General features: G+C 34.3%; 1 protein-coding gene and 1 long non-coding RNA gene across 3 annotated transcripts in view; one reads left to right on the forward strand and one right to left on the reverse strand.

Annotated features, from left to right (window-relative positions):
- LOC106057951 (uncharacterized) lies at positions 1-14553 on the reverse strand. The gene is made up of 4 exons (XM_056024985.1): positions 14475-14553; positions 8104-8391; positions 7656-7853; positions 1-3711 (listed from the first exon to the last, which is right to left on the reverse strand). Exons 2-4 carry the CDS (start codon positions 8331-8333, stop codon positions 3537-3539), a joined length of 603 nt encoding a protein of 200 aa, XP_055880960.1. The 5' UTR covers positions 8334-8391; positions 14475-14553; the 3' UTR covers positions 1-3536.
- LOC129925321 (uncharacterized) overlaps positions 14093-18782 on the forward strand; it is an 11185-nt gene continuing 6495 nt past the window's right edge. Inside the window, exons 1-2 of one of the 2 annotated variants that reach the window (XR_008777120.1) lie at positions 14093-14383; positions 16670-18190. This is a non-coding gene — a long non-coding RNA (uncharacterized LOC129925321). Of the gene's footprint in view, positions 14384-14508; positions 14589-16669; positions 18191-18782 lie in introns of those variants that run through there. The other variant, XR_008777121.1, reaches the window with a different exon arrangement.

Raw genomic sequence — 18782 nt, forward strand, 5'->3', positions numbered from 1 at the left:
TTTATTTAGAAATTAGTAAAAATTTATTTCCAAAATCATGAAGAAAATGCCAGACATGGTAAAGTTTAAATCTTCAACTTGACAAAACTCATTTCTTTCACAATACAATCTTCAGTCAAAAGTTTTGGCATTTTATCAAAATAATATAAATGTGAAACAAATAAATTATACAAATATAATGAATCAAAGAGAAAGAAAAATCATGCAGTGTCAAACTCCTTGACAGCAAATTACACTGGTACATTACATTTAACACAAAATGTAGATTTCACTTAGCACCTAAATTGTATATAACAGTCATTAAGTCCAGTTAACTAATTAAATAGGTTAGAAAAGATTTACAAAAATACTACATTCAAGACGTTAAATAAAGTTTAGGGTCAGAAGCCTAACAATTTATAATAGTGTTAACAAATATGCTGGATGGCAGAAGAAAATTCCAATAAGTACGGCACTGAAAGAAAAGGTCAAGGGTCATTGTGATTTTTTTTAGAAAGGTCTTTATAAAAGAGAGAGGAAATCATTGTAGTTGTTGATAATTGTTGATCTTGTTATCCTGCCACTCTAGATACATTATTATTGGTTCATTACTGGTATATTCATACTTCTACTGTTAACATATATGATTATTTTTTTTATTGTGATTTATTTCATCGTTAAAGGCATTAAACTTCAATTGACTTGAACATAAAGTTACATTGACAAACAAAAGTAAATCAAATAATACAAATATTATTTCTATACACTTGAAAGATTATGTCACAATAATACTAAAGTCACAGCCTTACACTAGCAGCATCTAGTACACACAGAGCATGTACCTATGTCTGTCTAGGATGAACATTTCGTTTGATATTTTAGTACTTCATGATTAGATATAAACTAAAGATTTATATAAAAAAAAAAACAACTATCAAATTAATTGACAACTTATAAACTTTCGCCTAAAAAAAATTGCAAAAGAAACTCCTTCCCCATCACTTTTCACAACAATACACTGCTTTTAAGTCACAACGACATGAAATAGAAAATGCATATGAGAAAAAGGCACTTTATGAACCTCTTTGTTAATCTCTAACACAATGATGCTACATAACCCTGACTCTACCCCATATTCCAGCAAAGATAGTAAGATACAATAGTGGGGACAGCATCCTCTCTACCCCTAACCTAGATATAACATAAAATGGGTGAGATATCAGTGTACAACTTCTTATTGTTATTTAGTTTAAAATAAGTTTTGTTCAAATCCAATCATCTTACTACTAAGAGCTGGGAAACTGATTAGTTTACAGTTTAGCAGTTAAACCTGTGGTCCAATACTCCTAGCAGGAATGCATAGAAAGAATTAGTAGTACCAAATAACACTTGTCTAAATGTTCCATTATCTAAGAGACTAAAACAGAAGGTTTTGAAAATTCCATTTAGATCTTTTAAATTTAGCCAGAAGAAAGAAATGCTTAAGCTAGAGCTGGGTTAACATTTCAAAGTTTGACATCACAAAAGTTAATAACATATCTGCTGTGATGATGTGGTGTATAAGTACATCTTTAATGACCAATTTTTTCTTAATGAGTGCCCACTATTATCTCACAGACAATACCCTTTATTATAGTGTGGAAGTCAGGAGGATGACATCCAGCATTTCTTTTTTTTAATACTCAAGCACTGAATGACATGTCAGCATGAAAAGACAGGCTAGAGGTAGAGCCAACATTTCAAAAACAAACTCAGCAGTGTACATAGGTGTCATAACACGAAACATTGGGTTTGGGCAGTATTAAACAGTGGAGAGTTTTTGTTTAATGTACAAAGATATATATTTAAAATATTAGCTGCCAGAGACATATGTTGGCAGTAATGTTCAATTAACAAACATGATAATAATAACTCAGAAAATATTAACTTGAAAAATAATAAGATGTCAACTAAGATAATGTGAATTTACATACTAAAGTTAATGTCATCAAATTTTATCAACAATATCAATGTCATATTTCATTTAATTTCTGTTCCAAGTCAGTGAACTTGTCAGAAGGAAAGTTTGGAATGTACAGTTCAAACTGAGGGCAACATCTTTGTGGTCAGCACAATTCAGTCAAATTAGGAGGAATAGGACACATTTTTAATCAACAGCAGGCTAGGGGGAGAGTAAACATGTCTGCAAACCTCTCAATCTTAAGTTATCTACCCTATAGAAGATGTTCTATCTAGCTAAACAAACCTTTTTTAACTTGAAATTTAAAGATGCTAAAATTAAAGTTTGTGCATGCATCACAAAAAAAAGGCACCAGATAATTTCATCTTCACAATGGATACTTGCCAACTTATCTTGACAAACCATACAATCTCACAAAGTATGGAGCTCAGCTCCATGATCATTTATTATAAAGGTTAGTCCCTTAACATGGACTCATAATAACTTAATACATCCAAACAGAAGCAAGAAATATGATTTGAATTTCAACTTCACAGCCTCTGAGTGTAAACATGAATAAAAATACATTTAAACATTCTCAGTTCATATTTTATTTTCTTTGGTAAATAAATACAAACATTTGGAAAAAGAAAGATTAGAATGTTGGTACAGATTGAACATGTTGTAGAATGTTGGTACATGTTGAACAAATGAAGTCAAGTGCAGGTCAAATAAACATCAAGAGTTTTGTTTTATAGATGTTGATCATGAGCTCAGAATTCAAGAAATTTAAAGCAAGAAAAATTAATGTTTTTGAAACACATTTCTGATTTACATTATAACTAACTTCTACAGGCTCATTATCAACATCATCAAGCTCCAATGTTGATATGGTGTTTCTGTGACATTATGTAACCAAATAAAGTTGGGAATTCTGACTTTAGATTTCGTTCTAATGGTTCAGTAATTTTGATAACAACATTAATTGTACCAACCAAATACATTTATTTGGCATTATCTTTCAAAGACATAGTGTAGTCAACATCAGCGATGTATATTTCTTCTCAAAAAGTCCAAATAAAAAAGATGCAAGGACAAATGCATATAGCAAATTTTTTTCCCATCAGAATTCATTTTTTACATGTGGCAAAGAAATTGTCAATCCCTGAATGTAGGCAGTTTATTTCCCAACATTTACATTTGAACATTTCAAAATTTCCTTGTACTGACATCATACACTACATGTTGGAATATAGGAAACACATATGATGTACATATTAAGGTGCTAAAAGAATGTGTACAATTACAAGCCTCCCCAATCAGAGACCATCAACATATCAAGAAAAGAATCAGTTCACTGCTACAATTAGCTTATGGTGGCCTGCTACTTTCTTTGTACCTTGAATACTGGCCAAGGAATTATGTTTCATAAAAAGTCTTTCTAATCATTAGATGTTTTACAGTATTCAGGAGCCTAAACAATGAAATGTAGCATTTATTTTCTCCAGTTACTATATTTATACTGTAAGTCCATAACTCATTTGTCAGCACCAGCATTTACAACCTTTGCATTCAGTAAAATGTAAAGATGTAAAAACAGAAGAACCAACATGTATGGTTAAAGGGCTATCCTCGCCCAATTCATATTGTAAGGAATTATGATAGACATGAGCAGCAAGGGATAGGGGCTGCAGTGGACTACTGCTGCTTGATTGAACTTGTCAAACTGATTAGCGGATGAAAATGTAGCATCTGTCACTTTAGGAGTGCTGCCCATGATTGTCTCTTTGGGTCTAAAATAAAACAAACAAACAAACAATAAATACTTTTTGTCTCCCTTGTTGTTATTAGATATAACTTGTCTATTTGACACCTCTATTGATAACAGAACTAACTACTGTTTAGACCTAATGACTTTATTGTTAAAATATCTACAACTTAGAAACCAAAAAAATATTTGAACTTAACACAACTATTTATCTTATCTTATATAATACAGACGTTACTTCAAAAAAGAAGATGATTACGTCCTACGCGTCATGCATTTAGTCATGCATATTAACCAATGACTTAAATTCAGCCAAGTCACTGGTTTTCCTGGCTAGCTCAGGCAACCCATTCCATGCTCTTATAGCACTAGGGAAGAAGGAGTGTTTGTACAAATTTGTCCTAGCATATGGGACGAGGAATGTGCCTTTATCTTTCTGTCTTTCAGAGTATTTTATTAAATTTTGTTTTTGTATTTGAAGATTATGGTTCAGTGTTTTATGTATGATTGCTACTTTACTTTTGAGCCTTCTGTCCTGAAGGCTTTCTAAATTTAGTGATTTTACTAAAGGTGTTACTCTAGTCAAATGTGAATATTTGTTTGTTATGAATCTCACTGCTCTATTTTGTGTCTGTTCCAGTTTTTTAATGTTTTCTTGAGTTGAGGGGTCCCAAACAGGGGATGCATATTCTATTATTGGCCTAACCAAGGTTAAATAACATTTTAGTTTTATGTTCTTATTTGATTTATAGAAATTTCTTTTAATAAATCCTAATGCTTTGTTTGATCTTTTTTGTAATTTCATCAATATGTGGATTCCATGACAGTTTTTCATTTATTATAACACCTAGGTATTTGCGTTTTTAGTCTGTGTTACTGGTTTGCCATGAATAAGATAAGTGGAATTAATTTGTTTTAGTTTTTTTGTTACTCTTAACAACTGACATTTTTCTGGGTGGAAAGACATGCTCCAATTTGATTCCCATTTCTGTAATTCATCTAATTCTCTTTGTAAAATATCTGTGTCTTGTGTGGTTTTTATTGTTCTATATATTATGCAATCGTCTGCAAATAATCTAACTTTTGTTCCTGAAGTTATGCAATTGGGTAAATCATTTATGTAAATTAAAAATAGTAGTGGACCCAAGACTGTTCCTTGAGGTACACCTGAGTTTACTGTTATCGGTGTTGATTTAGAGCCATTTATTATTACAGTTTGTTCTCTCCCTATCAGAAAATCTTTAATCCACTGATGCAGTGGACCATTAATGCCGAAATATTTTAATTTTTTAAGCAAACTATGGTGGTGAACTTTGTCAAAAGCCTTAGAAAAATCTAGTAAGATAGCATCTATTTGTTCACTATTATCTAAACCTTTTGAAAAATCATCAATTAGTCCTATTAGTTGTTTCACATGATCTATATTTCCTAAAGCCATGTTGGTATGGTGTGAGGACATTATGTTTGTCTAAGTGGTTTATGATGTTGCTACATATTATGTGTTCTAGGATTTTACATGTGATGCTGGTAAGTGATACTGGTCTGTAGTTTCCTGGGTCAGATTTGTCTCCTTTTTTAAATAGGGGGGTGACATTAGCTTCTTTCCAGTCCTTTGGTACTCTGCCCTGGTTAAGTGAAGCCTGAAAGAATATTTTGAACACTGGCGCTAGCTCATTGCTTAGTTCTTTGAGTAATCTAGCTGGAATACCATCAGGTCCAGAAGCTTTATTTGGTTTGGTGTTGGCTAATAGTTTTTGAATTCCATTTTCTTGTACTACTATATCTTCTATGTTGTTTACTTGGTTCAAATTCAGTAATATGTCTTTGTCTCCTGGGGCTGAGAATGCTGATGCAAAGTATTTGTTTAGGATGTTTGCTTTAGTTTCATTATCATTATGTATTATGTTATGTTCATCTTTTAATGGCGCTATGCCTGTTGTTTCCATTTTCTTAGACTTAATGTATGACCATAGGTTTTTGTTATCTTTAGATATTACATTGTTTATGTATTCACTCTGCAGCTGTCTGCTTACTTTTTGGGTTAAGTGTTTAATTTTTATATACTTTTTGTAAACTCTTTCTGCATTAGTTTCTTTAAATTTTCTATATAGGTTTTCCTTCTGTTTACAAAGCTTCTTTAGTCTATTATTAAACCAGCATTTATTTATTTTGTTTGATGTGTATTTAGTTGGTATATGATTTTCTATAATGCTTTTAAGATGGTTTTTAATGAAATTCCAGAGGTCATCTACTGGTTGGTTAATGTCTTTTTCTAATAAGAATGTTTGTTGAAAGTTTAATGCAGCTTGGTGTAGTTGTGTTGGGTTACATTTATTCCAGAGTAAGATTTTTCTTTTGGGTTTTGTATTGGCTACTGCTTTTATCTGACTGTATTTTTATGATCTCATGGTCTGATAGACCAGGGATAATTTCATAATCAACTACTAATCCAGGTCTGTTGGTTAAGAAGAGATCTAATGTGTTGTTTAATCTAGTTGGCTTTTTAATGATTTGATCTAAACTTAGGTTGTGTAAAGTTTCTATGAAAAGCTCATTTATGTCCTTAAGGTTTTGGTGTTTATCTATGGTTAGTGTTTTCCAATTTACATCAGGTAGGTTGAAATCACCCATAATAGTAGAAATTTAGGCCTAAAAAAGTGAGTACCAGTAATTAAGTAAGTTCCCTTATCAGACCTTGTGGTCTATAGAGCAGATGATGTAAAGGTCATCTCTGTGGCCCAAAGTTAACGGGTGTGTCATGTGGCCAGCATAACGACCAAATGCCTTTACTTTTCATCAACTAATGTTAGGTACTCACTAGAGCCGGGTGAACTGACAAGGTACCCTAAAGATAATGAAATTTAAAATACCAGTCTTCACCAGGATTTGAACCCAGGACCTTCATCACTCAGCCAACGCGCCTTGTCTAAAACAATTAAAAGCTAATAAACAGAGATAAGAAAAATCCCAAAAATTTTTGAAATTTAACACAACACATAACTGTTATATCAGAATAAAATTTGATTATATAAAAAGAAATTATGACTTAAAAGATCTAATCATTGTACCCACTTCATTATTCTATTTATATTATGACTGATGTCTGAAATGTCAGATCTGATTAAGAACGCAGCAAAGTTAATGAGGGCAGTTAAAAATGAAGTAGCTAATTTTTTTTAACCATATAGCTACTGTTGCGAGCAAATGTGCCCCCCCAACTAATGTGCCCATACACGCCCGCCACAACATGACTTGCCTAACTCTTGTTTTCCTGTGGGTTGTGAGATGAATTTTGAGATGGTTCGGATTTTTAAAAAGTATGAATCTAGATCTTTTCAGCAAAAAAAATAATTAAAAATTCATCTTTTTATCACTTTTACTTTAGTTTCTATGCACTTTAAAGATGGCCTTTCAATTTTTTAGACCCCTTATTGCTAATAATATGCTAAATAAATCTGATAATGAAGATGAAATTGATATAAACACTGATCATGTGATCATCATGTCCTTTAAGGTGCCATATTTGAGACAAGCTAATAACAATGTTTAAAATAATTTTCTGATGGGCATGTTGTGACAGTAAAATACTGCTTGAATATTGTGGTCAGTGTCCAAATGTCAAATCAAATTTGGTCAAAGCCTCTACTTAACAAGAGCATAAGATTATACCATGCTGTTTAGGCTGTCAATAATGCAGAGGGGACACAAAATAGTCCTAAAAACAGGCATTTTTTGTTGAATTATTTTTTATTTGTTTTTTTAAAAACTTCAATGCATTTCAAGCTTGGCAAAATGAAACCAGAAAGTATAGAAATTCCTGGACTGAAGAAGGTAATTTCCAATTTAAATAAACACAGACTATATTATTACACCAGCCTCCTGAGTTGCTTTGTAATTCTATATTAGAAGAAGAATCAATGTTCCTGAAAGGAAATTGTAAGCTGCAAATCTAAGCCATGTTGTACTTACCGACAATCCAATCTCTTTGTATTGAAGTTAATATAACCTGTTTCTGTTTCATTCTCATCACAGCCTGAGAAGGAAAACCAGCAGTCCTCATGTCTACACCAGAATATTTCCTCCTGATAGAAACTATCAGTACACAAGGATTTTGAGAAAAGACTGAGTGTGCCATTGTTTTTTGAATCATTTCCATCCAGCTTTCCCCTGTTTGCAAAAAAATAATTAAAAAAAAGATTTCATTGTTAAAACATACTGCAGTATGCTTATACTAAAGTTGCGATGACAATATTTTGACAAGTGTTTTGAATATCTCATAAACTATAAATTTGTTGTTGTTGTATGATCTTGACTTTAAAATTCACTATCTTAGGTACACAAAACCATGATAATTTAATGCTAATACAGAAGTTCCCAAGTAAATAAAGAATGTTGTCCAAATAGTAATAGCACTCACCGGCAATGCAAACTTTTGTGCAACATATTCAATTCCCCAGTTGACACTTGATCTGGTGGACACTTGGTGAAGCTAATCCACTGACCACAGTCATCTAATTTGCAGGCAAAGTACATGGTGGTGTGCATGTTGTCACTACACCTGGATATAGGTATCAACCCTGTAATGTCTTCTTGTTTAACCATCCCAAATAGAAAGAATAAAAAGTATATGGTCAACTGCGAATGCATTTTTCTGTGGTCTATGAGCTTTGAAGTAAACAAAACACAAGTGTACTTTATGCTTTACCTGGATAGAAATGAATAAAAAAATGAAAATGCATAAATTTTTATAAGTGACATTTTTTTAATTTGTATATTATTACATTTTTAAACATTTTAAGTTGCATCATTAAATACAGTTGAATAATTGTAATAATATTGAGCTTTTTTAAAAAAAAAAATATATATTTATTTAATTTAATATAAAACCAGCAACAAAGTATTTAGAAAAGAAATTATATATAATAAACAATGTAAAAATTATTTCTGTTTGCACATTTCTGAGCCAACATTTGACTAGAAAGACTTCCATTAAGTCTTGGATCTAATGTTGATTTGGACATATTTTTGTACCTTTAGCTCAGTAAAATGGCTGGACTAAGACATTTACACTGTTGTGTTTGGAAAGCACCAGCTGGATGGTGACCTGATCCCCGATCTTTGTAGATCAAATGTACTGCTCGGATACGTGGGTGTGACAAGTCGGATTAAAGTATTGGCCGTTTTGGGTGTCTAGGGGATTTTATAGTTTGAGAATCCTTACTTGCACATATAAACTACAGGCACAGCGTTATAATGCAGGCAACAAATACTATATTTAGATGTAAACTTATGTACAGTTTATTATACAAAATAAGATAATGAAAGGTGAAATGCTGTACAGTTGCTAGTATGGAATCTAGCGTATTTACATATATAGGAGTATCATCATCAGATATTAGAACCAAGTGGTCTGAGTGTCATTAGGCTGGTTGCTTAGCTTTTGGTCCGGTGCTGCACTGGTGAGACTGGTGTGGCTGATACTGATGCTGTCTGCTGGTGGGCTGGCGTAGTGGATCCAGGCTCCGTGTGCAGTCCAACTTGTATGGTTGCAGAGCTAAGCTGCGTCTACCAATCAGTTAAGCCAGTGACGAGTCTGTGGCTAGCGTTGATACTTGGACTCTTGAAGGATGAGTAGGTCTGATGTCTACAGATCTGTTGCCAGCAAATCTGCTATCAGCTTTAGGTTGCTAAGATTTCAGGCGGATGTAGCCTATAGATAAAAGCACCAATCCAAAGTGAAATAAGGGAATGAAAATAGTCTAGAGCTCAAGCAAGAGATAGATGTGCTCCCTGTGGGCTCTCCAGCGTGAATGAGACCGGACGATGAAGTTTGTCCATATACACGTGGATAGAAAAGGGGGGGGGGGGGGTGCGAGTGGCGGGAGATAAGTGCAAAGGTGGTCTAGACTATCTGGCGTCTTTGACAAAGAGATCCTCGCTTGACCGTGACGGCGTTTCCGGGAGATAGACACGGCGCGAAGGCGCGAGTTGAAAGTCTAGGGAGTTCGCCAGGTGGTCAGAGGATAGAAAGGAGGAGGGGGGGTATCAGAGCTCAGCTGGATCAAAGGAGATTATACCTTGATAATGGCTAGTGCTAGACGAACAGCGTTGCCCGAGGCGTTGGGTTGAATGGGCACTTTGAAGTGACCAGCCGCTCCCGGAAGGGGGGGGGGTCAACGGATGTTTGCCACGATAGATGGAGGGAGTGTACTCTTGTCAAGAGTCTAGTGTGACACGTGTCAAAGTGGGGATAGTAAAATGTGACATCGATGCCAAAGGGGTGGGGTTGGATTGGAGGGGTGGTGGCTGTGTTTTTAGCGCTTGATTGGCTAAATTAATAAAATTGATGATTAATAGCGAGTAAATAAATTAATTAAATGCTTAGACCTGAGTGATACCTCGAGTGAGCTAAAACGGTTCGTCACAGTGGGTGACTTATTAAACCACTAAAAGAGGTCATATCTCTACAAATCTACATCTAGCTCTATCAGTCTATACAGAGAGGAACACTATTGACATATACCAGTGATGCCCAAAATACAGCCCGCTGGCCACATCCGGCCTGTGATATGATTCTGTCTGGCCCGTCAAAACAAAGTGTAGAAAATCCCCTCTAGACCCGTCAAAACAAAGTGTAAAAATCCCCTCTAGACAGAAAAAAAGATTTCCCTACATTAGGGTAAATAGATTAGTACAGGGTAAATAGATTAGCACAGACAGTAAGCGAACATATTTGTTTTAAAAAGAAAGAGTGACTCTTTTGAAAGAACATAACAGTATTCAGCTTTATGAGACCAAACACATAAATAAATAAGGCAGCATTCTTGGTTTGAGATGCAATTGATATATTAAACGTAGTGTAGAAGATTAATGAGAATATTTAGCTAAAAGAGACAAGAAAATGAGTCGGCTGTAGGGCTAGCTAGCAATAGAGTTGCTCACATTGTAAGTAGAGACATGAAGCCATTTTCCAACCTTGAATGCATAAAGAAGTGCTTGCTAACAGTGATGGAAGAAATGAGTCCCGAAAAGAATAATGCAGTTGAAACTGTCAACTTTTCATATGACAATTACAAGGTGAGAGAAAAATATGGGTAAATAATCTCTATTCAAAACCAACAGGTCTGTCAACATATACGATACTGCTCAAAATCTTGGTATTTATTCACGGTACAAACAGCAGTTTTGAAATCAGAGAAGTCAGTAGCTATGAGGAGCATGAATGAGACCACCACTAGCGATGTACTGTCAAAAAAGCTCAAACATCAGAGGATCTTTCTCTTGCTTGGGAGAGATTAGTGGGAGTGACCACTGATGATGTCACAAGTATGGCTGAAAGCAAAAACTATTAGAAAAGTTGTTGAGCCTCTATAGCATCATTGAATTATTCACCAAAAAAATCTATGTGGCAAGCTGTTCAGTCTGGACCATGTGATGATAATCTTGTTCCAACTGAACAATATTCATTGTTTCAAAAACCTATGTTTCAATGTGTCAAGTGCCACTACAGAGCTGCAACTAGAACTGAATGACTTACAAAGGATGAAAGCCAGATATCCCTGACAAAATTCAAGTGATGAAGCCAGATTTCTTCTCTGTGTTGCTTTTCTAAATCTCCAAAAACAAACGCTAAGGATGATCACAATAATTTCAAGCACGTATTTGAAAGGACAAACCTTTTCATTGATGAATCGTGCAAAGCCCATGTTAAGTAATAGTCTCACTGACAAAGAGTCTAGATTTGGTTCTCCGACTTTCATCTATGCAGATTTTAAAGATTGTTTTTGGATAAACTTATCACAAATTAATTTAAGTAGGCTTACTAAATTCACAGTCTCTAATATATATGATATATAGTTTTTTTCATTTTTTTTTTTTAACATTTTGTTGATATGGCCCGCGACACAAGAGTCTGATATTAAAATGGCCCCCGATTGAGCATCACTGATATATACTGATATAGATCTGAAATATAATGCTAATAGCAATGGATCTAGATTTGTTACATTTTTGCTATTGTTGGGCTAAATTCTAGATCTTCATAGACAGTAGCAGGACCACCACTACCTATTGTGTAGAGTTTGCATAGCACGCAGGAGGCAAAATTTTGAGGGTGGCCAAAAAATTCGGACATTACATGAATTCGAACACTCGCTGTTTTTGTGGTCATTAAATCTTTATTTTGATATTTATTATGAAACTAGCACACTGTATAATGTGCTTGTCCATTTTCCAATGATTCTAACCCAATTTTCTTCCATTTAGCTATCCTTTTATGTAAGAAAAAAGAATTTCAAATTTGTAAGTCAGGTTGTTGTTTTTTCCTATGTTACCTGGATGACTTTACTTCTCCTAGGGTTAAGGCTATATTTTTTGGTTGGCTAAGTCTATGCTAATGAGCCCGGCATTATTTATTCTGTTTTTGGAGCTGATTCATTTGATTCATAAGCCAAGTTGTTTGATTCCATACAAAAAAAATTAATATGGTGTTAAATTAAATTACGATTTTCTTACCAAAATTTATTTCGGACAGCCAGTTTTGGACATCAATATTAATGATCTTTTATTATATTTGTTTTTTTTTTATAGAGAATAAATGGGCAAATGTTTAGAGTGAGCTTGGTACATTGAATGAAGCTAAATGCCTAGATCTAGATCTACTAGATAGATCTAGATTTATATAGAAAGAATATAGAGGATTCAGCTATTTGGGCAAGAATGGCTATCCTAACCTGTACAATACATACTACAAAATATCATCTGTATAAGAAATTTATAAAATGAATAAACAAAAAAACATAAACATTCAACACACATCTAATCATGCGAACATAAAATAAGTCTAAAAGTCTCTGTAGAAGTCACTATCCCAGTGACCTAATTTTGGTAGAAAAAGTGTGTTCATATTTTTATTTTTTTGTGTTCGTATTTATGCACAATTTGAAAACATCTTAATGATTTCATATGAGGGGCTATGCCTGGGGATCTTAAAATTTAGTTAATGTTAATAAAGAATTAAAATCAGGGTACTTATTGATGCCTAAATATAGAGACTGTCTGAAATAAATTATGGTGTCTGGAATCAAATATTGTAGGCCAAATTTGTCTGAGTTTAATAAAAACACATGGCCTCTCTGACCTTAAATATAAGTTTATATAACAAATATTTAGTGATGGGCAAAAGTTAACTAAAAAGTTAGAAACTTTTAGTTTAACTAAAAAATATTATTTATGGCCACTGTTTAACTAGAAAAAAAAAGAGTAGTTAAAATCGTAGTTTAATTTTTTTTTTTTAGTTACTAACTAAAAAGTTTAATTAAAATTTCAATAATTTGTACACAACTGTTCAACATGTGGCATGATGTGGTCAGGGTTGAAACACATATCCCTGTTTTCTGGTCATGTGATATCAATAACTTTGATAATTAAAAAAATGATGCATTCTCCTATAGTGCACAAGGCAAAATCGTAATAAGAAATATTATTGGGATTAATGAAATCTATGATTTTTTCAATGAATAAAAGTGACCTAGATCGAGATATCTAGAATATATAATTTATGAATGAAAGAAAAAGTGCGGGCTGCTAATTTGAAGCCAGAGACCATGCCCACTGCAGGTGATCACTCCAGATGAGCTGGGGGTGAGGAGAGGTATACACTAAGCGTGTAGTGTCACAACCTATCATACAGGCAGTGGAGGGAAGGGGGAGAGAGTCATGAAAAGACAAAGAAAAGCATCTAAGGGAGGGAGGGGATGTTAAGGTGTAACAAAACGAACATCCAAATTATGAAAAGAAGAGGGTCCTTGGATGGGAATTAAAAGAAAGAGACAGAGAATACATGTAGCCTAGTTGAAAATATCATGTTTATTAAATTATAATAATTAATTTATAGATCTATACTTTATATAGATTTATTTCTGTCTGTTTCTACACATAGATTATATAGGTAGGCATATATAAATAAATAAACTATAAACGATATATATATATATATATATATATAATATTATATATATATATATATATATATATATATAGAGAGAGAGAGAGAGAGAGAGAGAGAGAGAGAGGCAATATAGTATACTATAAATATATATTGGAGAAGTGAATCTACTTCTTTTAATACAATCTAAATAATTTTTAATTAACACAGATATAATTTATTAGCAATAACATAGTGGTGTTTCTTAACGGTGCTCGATGTGCGCTAAAGGAGAAAGCACAAAAACTGCGTTTATTATAGGAGCATGAAGTGACCTAATTTATTTTAAAATAAAATCTTGACTATGAGTGGTAATTCAAAGAAACACAGCTATTTTTATCGTCCTTTAGTTGCAGAATAAGAATCTGCTTTCAGTTTTTTTGTACTATATTAAATTAATATTATATATATAGACATAGAACAAGTAGAAGTTATGATGGGAGTACAGACTACAGATTGCAGATGTCATACACAACAGAAGCAGAAAGAAGGGTGAAAATGCAACGGCGCCTGGTGATTATATATGCCCAACCTGCGATCGCAGCTGTGTATCAAGGATTGGCCTCTTTAGTGACTTTAGTCACACAAGAAGTTGCAAAGGGAAAAGATCCTCTCTCTCGAGACGTAAAATCATAAAAATGCCAGATTTATTTCAAATTGATCGAGTTATTACTGCGCAAAAAATCTTTTTAATAATTACAATATCGACTAAGTAAGTTAAATTGCGGTAATCTACATTGCATTATAATTATAAAAATCTATAGATCTAAATCTAGATAATAATATAAATATAAAATAATTACATTTTGAGATTTTGTTTACACTCAGAAAAAACGGAAGCAGCTTTTGGAGGTTGTTCCGGATTTCCCCCGAGTCACGTGGGTGTTGTGTCTACATCGCGCACCGTGCTTAGTTCAGTTAGTTTATAATATAATGGCCTTCATGGGCGTAGCCAGGATTTTTTTTCGGGGGGGGGGGGGTTGGGGTGGTGGATTTTTTATATGTATTTATGTGTGTGTGTGTGTACATAATCTTTATTGCATTCTGACCCTTCATTCTTTCGGAAGACGTTTATTGTGCCCTAGAATAGGTTCTTCCATGAGTTGGGAAAATTGTAGATTCCCCGCCAATACTAGCAAGGGGGTCTGGGGGAGAGCTAGGAGCTCCCCCAGCGCGGGGCGAAGCCCCGCCGCAAAGCACTATTTCTGTTATTGAAAGCCAACAAAATGCATATTCTGAGGTATCTACAGTGCATTTCCCTGCTATTAAAAAGTTTTATTTCAAAAACCTAACGTGCTATTCTTACTGACTTAGACCCTCCCGCTCCGTTCGGCGTTTTTGCCGTCAAGCTGTTTCCATAAAAATCTGTCACTGGTAATGTCTGAAGCCTCTTCCCACCTGCCATGAGGACCTCATTGAATAAGTGGCGTCAAGTTGTACTAGGATATTATTGCAACTCTTCATATGCGTAATTTATTTTGTCGGAGAACATGTCCCGCAAACCTCATGCGTCGCTCTCTCACAATCTTACTAAAGGGTCGACTCCCATTTCGGCATAGGATTTCCTTGATTTAAACTCGATCTCTATAACTGACTCCTAAAATCTGTCTTAGCCATCTTTGTTGAGCCACATTTAGTGTTTTTCAATTTCGGCAGATGACTATTCACTGAAGTTTATTAAGGGAGCCCTGTCACTGGTAAAAATGTGTAACCTCTCTTGAATACGCTCTTGGAATTAAGTGACTGTAGTTTGCTTTAGATTTTATATCGAAAAGAGAAGTTTTATCGTCAAAATCATCTGTTGGGGGGTTTTCCAACTCAAAACGCTCTGTAGGGGGATCTTAAACTCAAAACCATTTGGAGGGGTTTTAAACTTTAAACAAACTCCATCTGTAGAGGGGTTTAAACTCAAAACCTCCGATCGGATTGGCTACGCTCAAATAATTTTAGTGTGTAATTTGCTTTTTTTTTATATTGAAGAGGTATTTTTTAGCATTAAACCCCTCTGAATGGGGGTTTAAACTCAAAACCCCTTTGGCTGCGCTCATAGATTTTAGAGTGAGTAATTTGCTTTTATTTATATTGAAGAGGTACATTTTAGCTTCAAACTCCACTGGAGGGGAGTTTAAACTTAAAACCCCTTTGACTACACTCATAACATTTTGAGTGTATAATTTGCTTTGTTTTTATTATTAAAGAGGTATTTTTTTACCTTCAAACTCCGCTGAAGTGGGTTTAAACTCAAAACTATGTCAAAACCCATTTAGCTACGCTCATAACATTTTGAGTGCCTTATTAGCTTTTTTTTATATTGAAGAGGAGATTTATCGTAAATTTTTGAGGGGGTTTTAAAATCAAAATCTGTATCCCTTTACTGTGCTCTTGGAATTAGGGGATTTTCGTTGCATTTTTTTTTTTGTTTTGTTTTATAGAAGAGGGGGAGTTAACTACAAAAACCCCAAGTAAGCGGTTTAAAACTCAAAACCCCTAGTAGGGGGTTTTAAACTCAAAACTTCTGGTAGGGGTTTTTAAACTCGAACCCCTTGGTAGGGGGTTTTTAAATCAAAACCCCATTGGTTGTGCTGGGGCAAGTGATGGTTTAGTATTAAAATCTCACCTAAAATAAACAAAATCAAAGCAAAAAATCATTCACTAAATTCCGATCCCCCCCCCCCCCCCCCAAGGGGGGGATTTCCTTTCGGGGGGAACCCCACCCCCCCTGGCTACGCCCATGATGGCCTTAATTATTATTTTTTAGTTAAACTAAAAGTTTCTAACTTTTTAGTTAACTTTTGCCCATCACTATTATATATATATATATATATATATATATATATATATATATATATATATATATATATATATATAGGCCTATATATATATATATATATATATATATATATATATATATATATATATATATATATATATATATATATATGTGTGTGTGTGTGTTTGTGTAGCTTACACCAAGCCTTTTTTTTTTTTAATCTTGCAGGAACGTTTGTTAAAACATCTTCTGTATGTGAATGTATCATTGGGCTGGCAATGTGTTGACGCTTGCCATGCCCATGGTCGCCAAGGACTATAAAAGAAGTAACACTGATCAACTCATCCTTAAACAGTTCCTGGCCCTTTATTAAAACATTTGTATAGTTATTTGAACATTCATGAACTTCGTTGATGTAGTCTGTATATTTTCAAATGTTTGTGAATGTAAAATCTTTAAAAACAAGGTTACAAAAGACAGTTTGTGTGGAAACACAAACTCAAAATCGGCCCCCGAAGTAAAATGTTTTACATAATTCGGATAATCCTTCAGAGTTGAAGATAGTTTACTTCCTAGTCCAAACCTCCCGCAGGACGACGGGGGATGGGAGCAGGCAGGGTTTGAACCTTCGATCGTCGATAAATCCAAACGACAGTCCAGCGCGCAAACCGCACGACCAGTGGTCCACCCAGGTAGGCTTCAATATTTTCAGAAAGAACATCCGAATGAAATTATATCAAAGACAAATGAGAGATAAGAATGGATAAAGAAGGTTAACAGATCTTGTGTAGTGCCCCAACCGTCCAGCAGATCAAAGGATACGTGTAAAGTTCATCTGTTTTTGTGGCCTACGGTTACAACCGCCTTTGCTTTTCCCTAACTAATGTCAGGTACCCATTAGAGCTGGGTAGACTCAGAAGTTGAAAATCCCAGTCTTCACCAGGATTCGAACATGGGACCCTCGGTTCGAACTAAATAAGTTAAATGTTTTTAAAAGGCTCAATCTCATTTTCGAATCCTCAAAAAAAAAAAAAAAAAAAAAAAAATTTCCGCTATATAGAAAAAATGTTCACGAAAATGATGTTTATAAGATTACTATTCGTCTCAAATTAGGTCTAACATATAATGCATACTAATTAGCTTTTTCTTATAAAAAACTGCTTGCATAATTTATTTTAAAAATTAGAATTTTCGCTTTCAGGAAAAAAAAAAAGTAGCCGTTGCATCAGAACTTTGAATGGTCTAAAATATTGTGAAGTCGGATTTTCAATATCTCTTCTAGTTTACGAGATCTAAACGGGACGGACGGACAGACATTTCGCACAAAACTTATAATAGCGTCTTTTCCCCTTTCGGGGGCCGCTAAAAATAGAGGAGCAACTGTTGATGTGTGTTTTATATAGGTTGCACCAATCGGTGTTTGGGATTGGGAGTAACATCCCTTGTAACTGTTGTTGCCAACCAATATGGCGTTCGATTAAACAGCTGATTTCATGTCTTATATCGAGAGTCTTGTTATTATTCGTTCATAATAATAAACATGGTGGTTTATATCAGTGATATAAATCTAGCTAAATTAAGAAAAAAAAATAGATCTAAAGTGTAGATCTAGAATCTAGTAGATTAGACGTAAAGGAGGCTTACTCGGTTACTTACTTACTGGCATGTACGTCTAGAACTAGTCTACTAACAACCATGATCACACCATATGGACGGTACAGATGGTCAAGACTTCCTTTTGGACTAAGTGTAAGTGGAATAATAATTAGCTTATAGGCCTATTATATAGATGTTCAATTAATTTTGTTCACAAATTATGATTTCTGCATAAAAATTGAACCGCCCTCCCCCCCCCCCCCCCCTCACTAAAAGGGTCTTATAGCAGAGAGCAGTAGATGTAATCGACCCTCCACACCCACCGAATCGGCCAACATACCAGAAGGGGGGCGACATAATATGAAGATTAGTTAAAATATCAATAGGGTAGCTTAATATATCATATTGTAAATAATTGTAATAAGTAATAACTTATGGGAGGCAACTCAACAAGGCAACGATGTTTATTTGCAGGACCTCACAAGTACATAAAACAACATCTGTCTTGAACATATCCTATTTGTAAATTAAACTCTTTCATTAAGACATAACATCTTTGTCTGGGTATGTTCTATACTATGTACAATGGATCCTTAACAACCTACAGTAGAACTGTTCTTTATCCTCCTCTTCGCCAGTGGGCATAGCATTGAATGAGATTCAGCTGAAATCTCTGCTTATTAGTTGTAAAGGTTGCAGGTGTATTTATCCTGGGTCCATGGGATTCTCATCCAATTAGTGACTT

The sequence above is a fragment of the Biomphalaria glabrata genome, chromosome 3, assembly GCF_947242115.1.
Source record: "Biomphalaria glabrata chromosome 3, xgBioGlab47.1, whole genome shotgun sequence".
Lineage (NCBI taxonomy): Eukaryota > Metazoa > Mollusca > Gastropoda > Planorbidae > Biomphalaria > Biomphalaria glabrata.